The 17,629-nt window shown below is 41.3% G+C and overlaps 1 protein-coding gene across 1 annotated transcript in view; it reads right to left on the bottom strand.

Annotated features, from left to right (window-relative positions):
- The window catches only part of PLCH1 (phospholipase C eta 1), a 97,024-nt gene that overhangs the window by 62,251 nt on the left and 17,144 nt on the right, over positions 1-17,629 (bottom strand). The window contains exon 3 of the mRNA XM_026057790.1: positions 15,307-15,419. Within this exon, the coding sequence (XP_025913575.1) occupies positions 15,307-15,385 (79 nt within the window). The 5' untranslated portion in view covers positions 15,386-15,419. The remainder of the gene's footprint in view (positions 1-15,306; positions 15,420-17,629) is intronic.

Genomic DNA, 17,629 nt, shown 5'->3' with positions numbered 1-17,629 from the left:
CACAAACATGTCAGGAAGTATGGGAGAAGCCCCTTTTCTTAACTACAAATGTTTTCAGCCCTTATGGTGACAAAGATGGAAAAGGCCCAGTGCTCCCTCCTACTTCCACTGTTCCTCTCATACACACCAGAATCCTCTGCCTCTCAAATCAGAACTAATTTTGGATGAACTCTAAGCTGGTAAGATAATAGAGGCAGGCTGTTTTCTTTTCAAACACATCTACTACATACATTTAAAAACCTAACTGACCTTCTCCCTGAGGGTCTCTGGAAGGATTGGTCACACAGCGCTACCGTCACCACACTTGTGTGCACACAACGACACTCCCGAAGCCCAGCTGTGTTCTCACACGTGCTGCTGCAGTGTCACTGGAGCAAGGGAAGCTGTGAAGCTGCAGCCCAGCGGAGGCTGGTCCTACGAAGCAGCACCATGCAGCACACCTGATACAAGGCGCACTGCATTGTATTCATTTATTCTATATCCTTTAACTGCCTTCACCCAGACAGAGAAATAGTAGCATTAATAACCAAAAAGAGATAAAAACAAATGCACGTTGGCCAGTTGTTATTATATTTGGCTAAGGAAAAGTAACTAAAAAGCTACCTCAAATAGAAATTCACCATCAACTGAATACTTCAGTATGAAATGTGTTTATCTATACATACACATACATTTACAAGAGCTATAAAAGAGTAAACCAGTAAAACTTGATGCTTTTCTTCTAGGACTATTGGAAAAAAAAAAATCCCTTCTAAAAAGCTAGCTCTTGTAAATTATTAAATGGGGACATATCTATTACCTTCCCTTTCTCAGAAAGCAGATGGAGTAACAACTGGTCTCCTTTACCTAACCATATGCATCAAAACTTAATGTAGAGTTGTGTGTAACAGAAACCTCCAAAATACAAACACAGTGTTTGGAACTGTAGCATACCAACTCCTTGACCTATTAGGCCGTTCCCTGAGAGGATATACAAATAACTTCTACTTTTTGTTCGTTTGTTTAATTAGGGAATGTTCCTGAAAATAGAGGCAGCTGTTTTATAAGAAACAGTCTGTTAAAAAATATTTATCATCAAATAAAATCATCCATGCTAAATACAAAGAAGAAGAATGAGCATATCAACCCCCAGTTACACCCTTAAAATTTTTTATCATGCTTCTTAGAGGGGGCAAAGAGATACTTCAAAGTATGATCCATATGATTTTTGGTGGCTTTATTTTAGATTAGGTTAATTCACTTTTTCTGAAAATTATAGTAAGAATAATATTGTTAGAAAATGTCTTCTGAACTATCCAGTTTAGGTATTTAGCAAAGAGCCGGCTTGTCTGTCTTTTCTAAGTTTTTCTTTAAAAGCACATAACCTAGCATCATTATTGATGGCAAGCATAATACAGAAATAATTTAACATTTCATGATTTCTCCCTCTCTTTCTATAGCATTTACTCTATGCCCACTTACAGGCTTAAACTAATTACTATTTTCCATCCATCACTGATTTAATTGAACAAAATCAGATATTATAAATCAGAAATTACTAGAGAAAGTTATTCAAGATGTCTTCCTTTTTTGTATCCTTCTATTTGATAAGACTATCTTTCTCATCCAGTGTTGTTTGAGCAGAACTTTACATATCATTTGCATATATGTTACATTATTTAAGTGCTACTGGTAAAACAGAAACTCTTTTCCATGGAAAACTGTATGCATGGCAAAATGACCTGCAGATGAAGAGATCAGGACTATTCTTAAATTTATTACAAATATATTTGCTTTTAAGATAGCACAAGTACAGTTTGTCCATATCATAGTAGCAATATCTCACATACAAACACACGTTTTCATGGAGAAATGTACTTTCACATCAATACAAAAATACCAAATTTTCCTATTAAGTATTCAGTAGTATACACAAGATTTTTCATATTAATAATGCCCAAATATATGTAACTTACCAACCATGAAATATAAGGTATACATGATTTTTATATAAGCACTTCCAGAAATGTATGAACTCTTCCTACAGTAATTCCAAACACAAACATCCTTACCTTTTTCTGGACTTAAATTTTTATATACTTCAAGGTCTGCCATTAAATTTGTGAGTATTATGCATTATTGGCAAGAACAATGGAAATTCTCAGTGCAGGAAAGCCTCAATTTAATCTTCATGTCTCCAGAGATAAAACATCTGGAAAGCAATCCTTAGAAGTACAGAAGAACATTGCCAATGGTGTTCTTTGCGAGGAATGAGGAGATTTGTTATCCATAAAATGCAAAGACAGAAAAAATACAAATCCAGAGATAACACTAGACAACTTTCATCAAAACTGAAAAGCACAGCCTGATAGAAAAACTGGAAGCATCTGCTCTGTGCTGCTGCTGCTGTTGTGGGAACGCAGGAGCAGCGACTACTTTGGGTATGAGACATGCATGCATAGCGAAGCGATTCAAACGCTCCAGGCAGTAAGTGTGCGTAATGCCTGCGAAGAACAGCTCTTCAGGCAAGCGCGAGGAAACCCTTCTCGCACCTAGGGCGGTCAGTCACAAACCGATTACCATACTTCGGGTAAAGAAAGGGTGAGTGACGCAGGCTGAATGCAGGAGGAACAAAGAAAACACCCTCACTCCAGAGTAACTCCCAGCATCTGCAGCTACAGGATTCTGTGAAGTGGAAGGAGAGCGCCTCTGTGGACTGCACTCATTTTTTCCCAGGTTTTGTGTTTAGTCGAACATTTTTAAAGGTGAATTCACTTCTCACACATTCAAAGTAATGCATCACTGAAAGGCTGTAGTGTTTCTGTGACTCAGAACTCATCTGTCCCATCATCTCCTTCCATCTCTTTCACTAACTTGAACGGGAACAGCAAGTTTTCATATTCTGCAGAATCAGGCCAGTTAGAGTGCAAAGCGTGCAAAGGGTTTAGTCTGTGTATCACCAAATATTTGATTTTGTAAGAACAAGCAGTATGCTGTGAGATACTGAGCACTGACTTTCTGGTAGGCAACTATAAAAAATTACTATGCTATCAGCTAAATTTTGTGCTTATTTAAGCCAAGCCAATGCTACTGAAATCAGTCAGCGTGGCACAATGGGCAGAAACACTCAGACTTACATAAATTGCACTACTTATGATGGAGCCCAAGGGGGGACAGTGCTGGCAAGCACTGCAAGAATGAAGTAGGCTCCATCCATAATGCTTCACATCCTTGATTTATTCATTTTCCAATTGTTTCACTACTCAACTGGCTTTTACACAATGGCCTGTACACCAGTGCACCAGAGGAATCCCCAGCTGTATTCTCATCTCTCTGAGACACTGTCACAGCATCAAAACAGAGGGCAGAATTTGTCCAGTGCATGCTAGGAAGTAAAGCCACATGATAGACAGTGTGGCTGGAAAAGAAGAGCAGTTTTACGTGCTTTTAGAACTTAGACAGGAGACAAAATACAAGCGGAGTTGACATACATTTTAGTTATTTTGAGAAATCATTATTTCTTAGCTATTGCTAACACAAATAGAAAGGCTTTCTACAGTCAACACATCATGCTAGACTGCAGCACGCTAGAAGAAATACACTGACAATATCCAGCAACCACAAAACCAAGCTATAAAATGAACAAACCCACTGTAGGATCATTCTTAGGTGAACTCAAATTTTGTGCTTTGACAACACTTTCAGCTGAGGATGCCAGCATTCCTTAAAAGCCATGCTCTACAAAGAAGTGTCATTCATTCGCAGTTATAATGAGGGAAATGGAATAGCTACATTGACTATCTCATCATCAGTATCAGTTTGGAGCTCTTGGCTCCCTGTCCACTGTGGTAACCATGAGACAATTCTCCCTTTGCACAATAAATATGCACCCACACTACAAGTCCTCCCTGAACAATACTTTCCCAAGCTTAAAATGGTGGTCTCGCAAAAGTTAGGAACAGGACATATAAAAACCCATTACTTCATATTGTTCAACAGCTTCCAGAAGCTGCCAGGGGAAATTATTGGAGGTTTTTGACTGGATATTGAGAAGAATGCAGGAAAATTCCTAGCTTACTCTTAAAACTCTGCCATGTCCTCAACCCCTCTCACCACAGGAAAACAAAACAAAGAACACACACCAAAGGCAAAAAACAAAACCAAATGAAATGCCCATCTATTTTCCTGCCCAAAATAACAGTAAAAGCCTCAGAAACATGCAGCCTTCTGGGAGAGTTTCAGGGCAGTTTTATGGGGCACACTACAAAAAAAAAAAAAAAAAAAAAATCACACCTCAGTTCACAAGATTACTCTGCTAGATGGAGACATCACTCTAAGGTGTCAGATATAACTTGAACACCACATTTACATTCAAATGAATGTGTTATAATTGCAAGTCAAAGAAAAATGAAATAAGCTGTCAGCATTCTATAGTTTAATTCTTGATATATCAGACTGCACTGGGTAACATGTTATTAAATACTAATTACTGTATGTTCCTTACCTATCATTCCATTATTCATGATAGGAGCTACACACAAGCATCTTCTAACATGGAAGCTGCTCTGGAAGAAAGCCTGTGCAATTATGGATTGATGCATTACTCAATATTTTGTCTTTAAAAAAAGACTCATTTTTAAAACTGAAATACTTAAAAGCCATACTGTTTTAGAAACTAGACCATGTTATACAGGTTAGCCACAACATTACAGCAAACAAATGAAGACTTCTACATAATTCAGTAGAAATGTGCCAAATGGTATGAGAAATACTTGTAGGTTTATTCAACTTCAAAAAAAGTCACCATGACAGTTCTTCCCTGACAAGCCAGGTTTTACATCCAATCCCTTGCCTTGTCAGTCAGAATGAAATCTGAAACTGCTGTGTCCTTGAAGACACACTAGATTAAAGCTTGATTAGAGCTGTCTGGAAAGGGAAAAGTCAAAAGCAACTAGTTCATTTTATACCATCTGACACTGTAGTTATATCTTATTTAAGCACAGGCTTTCCAGTTTGCTTTGTTTCCATGTACACATCCACTGTTCTAACAGAATCAAATGCTATTGCTAAGAATATTCCATGGAGCCAGAGCATGCAAAGATCTACCAAAATCGTATAAATCTGATGGCAAGAAGCACGTTTTCAGAATATATTTGATAAACATCAATGATCATTGTAAGACAACTGTCCATATTCTCAACAGCCAATACTGTTTCATAGGTATCAGTCATGCAAGATAAGATTTGGCAGGAAAGACAACATCTTATTAAACTTGATGGTATGCCTGTTTTTCCTCAATACGCTTTCTGCCACATAAGCCCTTCCTTGTGTGACCTTTTTCAATGGCTTGCATGCCCAAAGGTTTGTTTTTTCAACTTTTTTAACTGATCTCATAAAAGATATTAACCCTCCTCCAAGTCTCATCTCACTGATAGCTTTTGACAATCCCAGCTACAAAAGCATCAACAGTTATTAAAAAAAAAAAAATTTTCATTCACTCAAAATCCATCTCCCTAGACTAATGTCATTCTGAAATTTTTTTCCTTCGCTGTTCAAACAAATTTCCGCTATTAAACAACTGGAGTTATTTTGAGAGAGAAGGCAGTAAGTAAATCAAAGTACAAAGCAGGTAGTGCCAGAACAATATTCCTGGCGTTTCATTAAAAAGAAAGGGATTTAAAGCTTTCTTGTAATATCTGCAAACTCTAATTCTTCTCTTGAAAAACATATCTGTAACTATGTCTATATTTTAAAACACGCTGTAGTTCAGTTCACAATCTTTGGCTGAGATATAGGAAACACTGCAACTCCTGTGGACTGTATTGTGCCGAAAGCCATGCCAGAGGGGCAGAACGGCCCTGCCTTGCCTCAGGATATAGACACTAAAGCTAACGTTGTTCTTCAGGACTTTTACACTAGACAGCTGAGATGAAGGGACAACACTGGAAGCTGTGTTCTACATAAACCTTTGCAAAAGACAGACCAAACCTGCCACTGAGGCACTCCCAGCTCATCCTTGCAAGGGAGAAGGACCTGGGACAAGCCCACGGAAGAACAGCCAGCAGATATTACTGCAGCAAAACAGATAACTAACAGAATAGACTTAGACAGCTACAGGAATCACTACACACAGGCCTCTCCAGTGCTCTAGACAGCTCAAGTCTGTTGGACTACAAGGACAGCTGAAAACTCCCCTGAAAAAGAAAGGCAAATGCCTGTATGCCATCATACACACAGTAGCAAGTTCTGCCTTTATAAATCCAAACAGTAATTCCAAGGTAAAAATCCTGTCTCATACTTGTTGTTACACATTGGACTGAATGCAGAGAGATCACATGGGGCTATACCTGCAGTGTGATTCCATCTCCACGTGCTTACGAAGAGGCATATTACCAGAGCCACCAGCTGAACAGCCATCCACTTTGGAGGGCAGAGCAGCCAGTCTCCACCGGAGAACCAGCAGTGATGCAGCCCTGACCACGCTCTGAGGCCTCCAGGAGATTCCCTTCCCTCCCTTGCATTTACGATTGAAGAATACTTACTTTTATTGCCCAAACTGTTAGCCTTTGCCAAGTCGTCAGAAATGGAAGCCCAGTTTTTAAACATTAAAAATTGTACCTTAAAATGTCCTAGTAAAAAAACATGAACAGTGCAAATTCTGTACCAAAATATTAATTTACAAATAAAAACATGGCTTAATTGTTTTGAAACTACAACATCAGAAGAATTTTAGTTTTCTGGTTGATCAGTTTTTTACTGTCAAAGTAGTTGGAAATTGGTACAAAGACTAATGCTCCTAAAGAGCAAGAAAAGCTGATTAGAGAACTTTTACCTCTGACAGTAAACAGTTAATGAAATAACAGATAACAAAATAACAACTTCATATCTATCATCTAAATTTAATCTTAGATCTAAACTGTAACACAATCTCCTCATTACAAGTTTGGTAGCAGTGAATAAAACATCTGCATCAGAAACTTGTCATTTTTAATCAAAGCTTTTATCAACTCTACCCATTGATATATGATTAATGAAGACACTGTTCTTTGAAGAGATGACAAATACTCAAAGATGGAAGGGGGAAGATACTCAGTATTAGAACAGTCTGATACAGTTACTTGAGACACATCCCATGCATGAAGTTTCCTTCTTTCACCTGAAGATGAAGCTAGTGATATACAGACTTCTAAAAAGCAGTTACATATTTAATGAAGCACAGAGGAAGTTTTTTAATACATTTCAGGCATTTTGATTATCTATGTAAATTTTAAAGTAATTTCCTTAATGCCTTTTTTCTCTATACATTTTTAGTTATGTCTGGTGTCTCAGAGAAAGAATGAACATACTCTAGATATCTCTCTACATAATCAAAATATAAAACAAAATACAAATTACTGCATTATTAACTTTTCCTGCTCTGCCATGCATTTTTTGTCTTAAGTTGAAGTTGAGCATTAAGATGCAAGTGTGAATTCTGCAGTCTATATCCAGCATCTTTGGCACTTTAGCCTCAAGCATAGGGCTTGCATGAGGGTTCAGCAGAACTAATTATAAAGCACTGCCCATCAGAAGATAAATAAATAAATAAATAAATAAAGCAAGCCTAACATATACGTGCAATTCTGTAAGGATTTAATATTGTTCCCCCCAAACGCTTGTACTCTAATCAGGCCATTTTACAGGATAAAAAGTAAAACATAATGAACATTTCTATAAATATAGCCTGTAATGCATTTTCTGTTCCCATTCATTGAACACAAAAGTTCAAGACCACTGAAGCAAAAAATCCTATAAGAGCTTGCACTAAAGGTCAGCTTCTCAAACTGGAAGGAATGGAAAAAGCACTAATAACACTTGTTGTAAGCAATCTCTCACGAAACTGTCCAAAACTGGTTGCGTAACAGCAGTAGGTGCACAACTAATAAAGGCAGTACAGAATGGCATCCATTACATTTGGAAAATCTTTGGGATGATTTCTCAAAATAAGTAATTGCCTTGGACTAAACATCTCTCCCTCCTTCCCTCCCCTCCTGATGTATTTAAGTAGGTAATTTGGAAGAACTTTTTGAAGCATGAGCTGGATATTCCTGACACAAGAGACTAGGAGCACTGGCAAGAAGCACACATCATCCAGGCCAGTGTTCAGTAATTTCCCCTGCAGGTTTGTTGGTGGCTGGTACAGACAACTCACTGCAGTGTCAGATGGCAAAATAATTATTGAAAATTCTTTTTTTAGTGCCAGCATGAGCTGGGTGTTTGAGCGGCCTATCTCAAAGAGCATTCCCTTTGAAGGCCTGGATCTAATGGGAGTATCTACATTGGGGGCAGCACTGAAGCATAGCTGAACTTCAGAGTGAAGGTCCTGTTCTTGCTGCTTTCATTTTCCCACAGAGAGAAGAAAGCATTATCACCACAATATTCTCCACCCATTACTTCAGTAAGACACTAAAAGGCAGACATTTAAAGCCACTGATGTGCATAACATGTCTTAATACCTATCTACTTACAAACTTGGCCTTTGGTTCAGTACATCCAGTCATACTCTTTCAAAGGTGAGGTAATCAAGCAATCAACCCTTTTCCATTTATTACAGTTTGAATGTGGCAAGTTCCTGTGAAATAACCTTCCCTTCTATGGTTCTCATCCTAGATGCCAATACACTGTAATTACCCATTTCCAATGGTACGAGTTTGTTTTAATCTGAGATTACACTATGAATTGATAGTTTATCAATAGCAAATAAAAGATCAGTTGCAGGCACAGCTTTGTTCCCATTCCAGCACAAGAGCTAGTGGTTCTGCCCTAAATTCCTTTCATGCCATCCCCTGCCCTGCAGCATCACTAGGGGCGGCAAATAAGAGATCTCCCTTGCACCCAAGAAGTTCAGAAAAATCCTTTGCTTCCCCCAGATACCGCAAGTTTTCTATCCATATTCTTTTTTTCTTTTTTTTTTAAACCCACTGCCCTCCCTCAAACATCCTCTCCCCAAATATATAGATAGATATACGCACACAGCGCTAGTATTTTTCACACATGCCAAATGGCTTCCAACATGAAGTTGAGGCCTGTTTTCTCCTCCTAAGGAAATTCAAGAGTCAGAATTTACCAAATAAGTACTGTCTTATCAGGCACATCATTAGTTATTTTCAATGACAGTGAAAGCAAATGTCAGGAAAGAGCAGAATGGAGAAAAAAATAGTATAGTGCTGCAAAAGTATGAAGAAAAGGTGCAAAAGTTACCAACTAAATAGGAACAAGCAATTAAGGAAAGTGTCCTAAGCCTCCTTTTTGTCTACATTATATAAAAATTAGGGACACCCAATGCAGAAGCCTTGCAGCAATGAAAATAAGTTCTGAAGCCAATTCCCACATAAGGTCAAAAGTATAAGGGGGAGAAAAAAAAAAAAAACAAAACACCACCACCCTTATCAGATGGAAAGTTAATAAATTCAGTGATCTGGATGCAACTTCTGGCTGGAGAAGCACTTAAGTTCCTGACTGGCAGATGCTGGAAGGGTATGTCACAGCAAGGATTATTGTTAGGTACACACCTCTCCCCCCCAATATGCTTTTAGCCCCAAATATCTGCTAACAAAGTAGATGGATGTTTGGTCTGATAGCACAGCCATTCTTACATTGTTACTGCCAGCAAACAAATAAAATAGAATCCACTTTTATACTATAAAAACCCTGGGGAAAAAAAAAAAATCTTATTTCAAGCCTAGAGGCATGATGTACTTCGTATTTTGGCACTGTTTGTAGCAAGAAGAAAAAGAAAGTAGGTTCATCAAGTCCTGAGGGCTATTCTGAACATTATAATTGCTTATCTACTCTAAAGAAACTACTAAAATAGCTTAAACCCAGATCTGTCTTCAATTCGTTATTCTCTGTGTGCACACACAGTACTGTATCTTGCTGTTATTGAGGAAAACTGACATTTTTGCTTCTAGGCAGATAAGGCTCCCTAGAGTACAGGGCACAGCAGCAACCTCCACTTCTGTAACTAGAAATTTCAGACATAAGCAGATAAGAATTTTAATATCCTGCAAATGCAGCTATTAGCAGCTTTTCCTAATAAAATTAAAAAATGATGAGAAATCCTTAGGCAATTTTGATGTGTATAGTACTTGAGCATAACATGTATGAATGTTCAGTCATTACTTAAACACAGCCTGTCACACCTCCGTGGAAAGGCACATAGTTGTGTATCAGTACTTGTTCTTGCTTAACACCACACATGTCTCAAAGCATCATTAAAATATGGTAGAAAGCAGTCTGATCTGAATGAGTTCAGCAGTCTTTTGCAGAATGGAACAGAAATATTCTGCTGTTTGTATTTGCTGTTCACTGTATGAGAACTGGGTAGGGACTGCTCAGGTTGGCTTCCAGCCTAGTGTTCACATTTCTCAGTGTATTACTTGCTACTAATTACATCTGCAACTTTAGAGCAGGAGCACAGATAGGATGCTTTAACAATGTCTCAAAACTTACTGACCTCCACCTCAAAACAAGTTAGCTTTTTTGTGCCTATTTATATACTTGTGGGCAGATTATATCTATTTATTCTTGTGCCAACCTTCCCCATCAGTTGCAACAAGCCTTTTTCCTCCCTTCACAAGGGCATTTATAGGCAGCAGTCACATCCCCCTTAAGACTCCTCTGGTGTCCTCTTACACAATACTCTAGCCTCCTCGCCACTTTTGCGGTCCTTTTCTCTGCATGTTTCCGAGTTCCCCTTCCTTGAATACAGCTGACCAGAACTGCCTCAGGTTGGGTCCTACATAACAGTGCAAACGCCTTCCTCATACTACATGACACTCAAAGATGGCATTTGCCTCCAACTATCGCATCACCTGGGCAAGGCACCATCCTCCTGTTACCACATCTGGTGTACTTCATCCACCACCTTCTTGCTTCCAGCTGATGGCCTCCCACATTGGAGCGGAAGTCTTTACTGCTAGCCTTCCAAATGAGGCTCTTTGGCATTCATATACATACAGGCAGCACGCACTCTGACAGTTCATACATTCAGTGCTAGCATCTCATTTGGATGTTTCTTCCAAGTTTCTAACAAAACAAGATGTCTAAATTGCTCCCAATAAACATAGGCTTTCAGCATCCTCATTTATAAAGTCCGCACAAGCTTCCTGTGTTTAAACACCTCAGCTGGAAGTGAGTAAACACCACATGTTCAAGTTCTTAAAGCAATGCAAGTCTCAAAGGTATGAAGAGGTTTTTTTTTTGCAATGCTTAAAGAAGAACACAGGTAAGCAGCAAATTCTATATTGTATGTCCCTGCAGCCCTGAATTTCCAGTCCTGAAGTCCCTAGGGAGAGAGATGATCCTATGCTTTTTAAATAGTGGGATATTTTTACCTGGTCAGCTTGCATCTGGGGTGCAACAGTTCCTCCAGATTACAGGTTCAATTACAGGTAATAAACATGGTATTGTAATGAGAAAATTCCAGACATGCCCTATACAATTGAATTAGTCCATTGCTCTGAATGAAAGAGTACAATTTAGAAAATACGAGCAAGACTGAATTAATATGACATCCTACCAATAGTGGTCAAGTCCCTATTGACACCGACGTCTAAAAGGAAAGAGGGACAGAGGCCAAAAGATAAAATTGGAAACTAAAAGAGAGAATTAATTACAATTATGGAAATGCAGCTAGACAAAAGGTTGATATTTCTGAGAGAAGTCCAAAGGGGAACATAACTGGCATAAGTAACCAACACTAACGTGATATGTATGAAAACCAACTTTCAGAACTGCCGAGACAAAATCAGCTATTTATTAAACATGTTGTGTCTTCTTTCTTTTTAGGTGATAACAGAATATTAGCATTCATAAATAACAGAAAAATAAGCTAATCAGCAGATTAAACTAGAATTAATAGACAGTAGAGCTGGACACATACAATCCAAATGCTGAAATGTTGGCAAATCACATGGGGCTGGATCACAGTACCCTCCCTGCTAACAAGCCCTTTCCCAAGTAGGGTTCACTTTAGATTTTCTTTCCTAGTTTCCCAGTGGCACAGTCAGAATTACTCCACTAGAAGCCAAGTCAAGAGGTCTAATAAAGAAAATACATCAGATGCATTTTTTCAGATTTTAAACAAGTAGAGTTTCCTTACACCTGCCAGGGCAAGTAGGGCCTCAGACACAGGTAAGTCCCTGTTCGGTTGCTCAGTATTCACTTAGCCATGTAAAGCCCAAAGTTCACTGTTCAGTCCCATTTGGTCTCTGGACAGAGGTGAGGAGAACAGGTCAAAAGGGGACAAACGCCCAGCCCACTCATTCCCACTTATCCCACCTGTGCAGTGCATCACCACTGCCATTCGTCTGGAGCTACAGGAACAAAAGGCTCCAAAAGGTATATCAACAAAAAGCTAACCCTTAAAAAGCTCCACCATCCCTTTTATCTATATCAGCTCAGTCTCATGGTAAAACAACTTCTCTCAGAAGTTTCAGGAGCAACATGCTAACTCCTGGGAACATGCACACGTCTTCTCACATCCTGGTGATGGGAACTGCCACCTGTTTTTGTTACTGTTCAACAGGGACTTTAGCTTCCTCTCTATAGGGAAACAGAGGGAAAGCAACTAACTGCAGTGTCTTGCTTAGGCTGAGGAGACAGAAGGCCAGAAGGATTTGGGGGGGGGGGGGGACAGGCACAAAGGGATTAATCCTCTCTAGTTGTGAATGAAAGACAAATTAGGCCACAAAATCTTTCAGGTTTAGGATTTCTGCTAATTATGTTTTGTACTCTAACTGATTATCACTTTGCAGACTGATCCTTTAAATAGTTACTCACAGATTACTGGACTTCATGCTAATGGACAATTATCCAATGTTCTGTCTATCAGCAACAAAGATATTTTCCTGCTGTACTACAAAATACCACCTTCAGACACAGGGGATGGACCAGACTCTTCTCTCCCTTAATCTGGAATAGCAAGACTGCAAATAAACATCCAAAACATAACTGCTCCAGTTACACACTCATGTTAGGGAGCAGATCATTGCCTGGACAGAACCGCCATAGACAGGCATTTATCAAAATACTGCGAGAATGTTCAGACTCAGTCAAGGGGGACCTGGATGAAGTCACCTGGGACACAACTCTCTCCTTCCACAAAAATCAGATAACTCAGGAAGCAAGTGATCTCACTGAAATCAGTGGGACCTCATGAGTGGCCTGATAAATCCCTGTGGTAGTGAATGCCTTCCTCCTCCTCCTCAGTTTGCCTCTGCTCATAGGCAGAGCTCCTCTTGACCATGGGGCAGCAAGCCTCTATTTTCTGCTTTTCTATCCATGCTGCTGTTGAAATGCTCACCAGTACTAAAGAAGTCAGCCTAGACTGACCTAGAACACAGTGGATGCAACCACTGCTGATGGACTGCTTTACATCACCCTCATCCCTCTCCTCCAGCCCTGTGAAAGAGAAAGCCTTTCACCCACACAGCAGCCCAGCTGTATTGAATCAATTGCTGGGGAGAAAGAACCAGCTGCTATTTAACTTGAGAAGCAGAACAGCTGTCTGGAGACAACAGATTTGTGAAATCCACCCCCCAATTTCAGTCACTTTTTCACTGAAACCCTGTAATTCCTGTGTTGCTCAGTCAGGGCTAAGTTTTACCTTCTATATTCCAGTTGTATTTGCTACTTAAATTGCAAGCTTTCATGCAGTAGGGATTACAACCTTCACTAAATTTTTGCAGCAGTAAACGTGCCCTTACTATTCAACACAGTATCTGGTATTACTGCCTAGAGCGTACTCTTCAGAAAACAATCACATACACCCTAACTGAAATCAACTGATGGATATTTTAATACAGTGTAGATTAATCTAAGATGGTGACTAATGGCATGATATACATAACTGACTAGATTCTTCACATAAAAATTTAAGGTAAACAGAAAACAGCTATGTTTGATGCCTCTACAATCCAGTTATTTATTTTATTATTACAGCTCTCCACAACTGTACCGTAGTGCTGATTCATTAGTCGAGGTAAAGCCAGGCTCACACAAAGTTACACCTTCCTAGCTCTGCTGTGATTATTCCAGGAAATGCCTTCATTAAAACTGAGCAAGCCTTCCCAGTAATGCCTGCCGCAAGTGTAACACACAGGTGAAGGCGCACGACAATGCAGCTGTCAGAGACAGACCAGAAAGCTATTAGTATTCTTCTAGTGTCCCAACCAGAACCAGTAGTGCCGAGGGAGAAGGATCAAGCAAACAACAATAACAAAAAGAACCCCCCCACACACAACACAGGGAGAAACAGGTCATCTCTGAACAGGGTTTTGTTGGGAAGATGCACAAGTTGACAAATGATTTATCCTCTCACTACACCATCAGCTTCGCCAGTGCTGACATAACTACAGTGATCAAAGCATGTGAGCTGCAAACTTCTCTAGCTTCCTAAAAAAACATTGAAATACTCATCTGTTTCCAAAACAATCTTTAATTTATAGGCATTCTATCCTGCTGTTATTAAGAGCACCACAACTCTGCCCTAAGGTGAGTTTCTAATCACTGACTTCAAAGGGATTAAGGAATACAAGGTCTGGGCCTTAAGGAAACAGCATTAGAAAAATAATTCTGGGAGTAAGAGAGCTAGCCCTGCGCATTACCACCTGCAGGGGCTCTGCCAGGCACAAGGCGAGACTCCCTGATCCTGGCAGCTTTCACCAGCACAGAGGGGCCTAAAGCCACCCTGCAAAGAGAAACGTGTGTGGGTGAGGTACGCTCTCCTGTTAATAGATACAGCAAGTTTAAGAATATAAAGAGAGGTCCTGGAAAAGAAAGTATTTTACACCAAAATGCCTTCGGCATATTTTCCCGGCTTTGCTCTGGGTTCGATCAAGCCACCGCTGCGTCATCTGTGAGGGCAGGAGCAGGCACGACGGGCAGGGGGCTAAGCAGGGTCCGCCGCGACGCGGGCGTTTGCCCCAACGGCCGCCGCGGCCCCCCCTCAGGACTGGGGCTGCCTGGGCGGTGGGGGAGGGGGGGGAGCAGCGCGCCCCAACGGCCGCGCCGCGCGCCCGCCGCTTCCCGCCCAACGGCCGCGCCGCGCGCCCCAACGGCCGCCCGCTTCCCGCCCAACGGCCGCGCCGCGCGGTGCCACAGCGCCCCCTGGCGCCCCGGGCGCGGAGGGCCCGCGGATAAACCCGTTTTCGCGGCCGCGCTTTTTTTTTTAGGAACCGGCCGACCCGAGAGCGAGCCCGCGAGCGGCGAGGCAGGTGCGACTCCCGCAGGCCGGTGGCGTCCGGCACAGCGGCGGGAAACGCGAGAAGGTAACGCGCAGCTTACCGTGAAACGCGCCGTTGTCCACTAAAAAGTGCCTGCAGTACTGCAGACAACTTTTCTTATCCAGACTCCAGTAACTCATTGTAGGAAGACTTCGTGCTCAGCATCAAACTACCCTGCAAAATGAAGCAGAGTGTGGATAATTAAAAGATTACTTAATTTGCAAGAGGTGCACAACTGCTGCAGGCACTGTTGCAAAAGAGTATTTGAGTCCTTTATGCAAAATAGCGCATTAGCTCCATACAAAATATTACAACAAATGCGGCCTTCCACTCCCCGAGCACGCCCATCTCCAAGGACACACAGGCAGCTGAGGGGTGCAGGTAGACCACTTGCAACGAGCTCCACAAAGACTGTCAGCATCGCTTTAAACTAGCAAGTTTAAAGGTACTTAGGTGAGCTCCCCGTACTCCCTGGTCCCTGCACCAGGCAGGGGAACTTCTTGTTGTAATCAACATCCACAGCCCCACAGGCTACTGTGAGACCACGGAGAGATGATCAATGTAACCTATTTGTTTATTAAATATGGGACAGCATAAAAATAAACTGCAAACACCAACACCACAAAACAATACAAAAACAACGTAAATTCTCCCCAGTTAAGAAAACAAACAAACAACCCAAGCACACACACTCCTGGTGAATCAAGGGCAACAACCACCCAATTTCAAGACCACAGGATAGCGCTATGTGCGCACAGTGCCTCGAGCACTACCCCGCCTCCTCCTGCAGAGCCGGCACACACCTGCCCCTAGCACACACCACTCATTGCAGCTACAGATGAGCTCTCACCAGCACAGGCCGTTTATGAGCAGCACCTTTGGGGAGGCTGGTTACAACAGCCACATGAAATTAGTCTCCTTCAGCCCCCAGAGACCCCAATTTCGCACAGGGAAAAAGCGTTCCCATCTCAGAACTCCACTCACCAATTCTACACCATGCTAACGTACAGGATAAGTTGTCAAATTGCTTTACCATCTTTTCTCCCCCCCCCGCTACATTCCCCAAACATTTACTGTGCATGTTTTTTAATCCAAGTTTTGAAGCTCTACCGAAGTGTTGCACTGTTTCTTTGCACTCAAAAAATATGAAGTTTGTCATCTGCTGGTTACTCATTACATGCACCACCTCCAGCAGCCAGCCAGATCAAAGAGGCCCTCCTTCCCCACAAATTAACCCAAGAAACAAAGCTGCAAGGATAAAAGCCATCTGTAGTAGCACTAAAAAGAACTTAATGGCACAGGCACAGAGTGAATGAACACTTCAGATGCTGCCAGAAGACAGATAAGATCCATCATCCAAATCACTAAGGAAAAAGCAAACATGTCAAAAAATGAGATAGCCTACAAGACCTCTCTGACAAGGGACACCAGGAGGTCTAAGTCTGTGCAAAACAAGCGCAAAGGGACAGCACAACTAATCTCCAATAGGGCCAAACAGAAAGAATGTGAGCAATGCCCTTATTAGTAAATTCAGTCAGGTGAGGGCACCCCAACACAGTGCCACGAGAGCAATGGGGAGCCTGAACACTCCCCCTCGATGGCCTTCTGAACCAAGCGTGTTTCTCAGGTGCCCACAGAAGTCCCCATTGCTGCTCCCAGGCATGATCCTCGTTCAGGCTCTCTCTTGCTCTTGGGCAAGTTGTGCAAGACTCGACAGAAGATCAATACCCCGGCCAGGACCGAGGCTCCCAGTACCATCACAGTATGAGTTTCGCCTCCAGTGCTAGCAGCATCAGGAACAAGCCCATCAGAATATTCATGGATAATTTGCCACAGATGCCACTATCAGTAAGTGCTCAGAATAGAGCGCAGTCTTTTCGGACGCAGGCCCCAGAGCTCTGTTAGGCCAAGTCCTCTGACCGCCAACTTTTCTTGGATCAGGCCAATAATATTTATAAACCAGTCAAAATGGAAAAGCACAGCAAGCCAATGTAAAACAAAGACCAGCCAAATGAGGGGAATGTGAGTAGCTGAAGCCAGTCACGAACAATGAGGTGCCACACAATCACCCCTTCAGTGCTCGGGAGCATTTCCATCATGAGTTACCCACTGTTCCACTGCCACAACCCAGGACAATGGAAACAATTGGAACAATTATTTTCAGAGACCTAAACAGTGTAAGTTAACTCATTAATAAGCTGATGGTTATATCTCAAGACAAGGCTGTATTTGTTTGAGCCGTTTCATTGAATTCCCATTCAAAGAATTTCAGCCTTTTGTTTTGCAAGCTGGACCTTGCAAAAATGCATCCCATCCCAGCAGGGCTTATTGTGTACAGTCATGGTTAAGGCTAAGCAAACCAGCATTTCATACTTCTTTGATAT

This window comes from Apteryx rowi, unplaced genomic scaffold (assembly GCF_003343035.1).
Source record: "Apteryx rowi isolate R43461 unplaced genomic scaffold, aptRow1 scaffold_140, whole genome shotgun sequence".
Taxonomy (NCBI): domain Eukaryota; kingdom Metazoa; phylum Chordata; class Aves; order Apterygiformes; family Apterygidae; genus Apteryx; species Apteryx rowi.
This window is presented reverse-complemented; position numbering and strand designations above follow the sequence as displayed.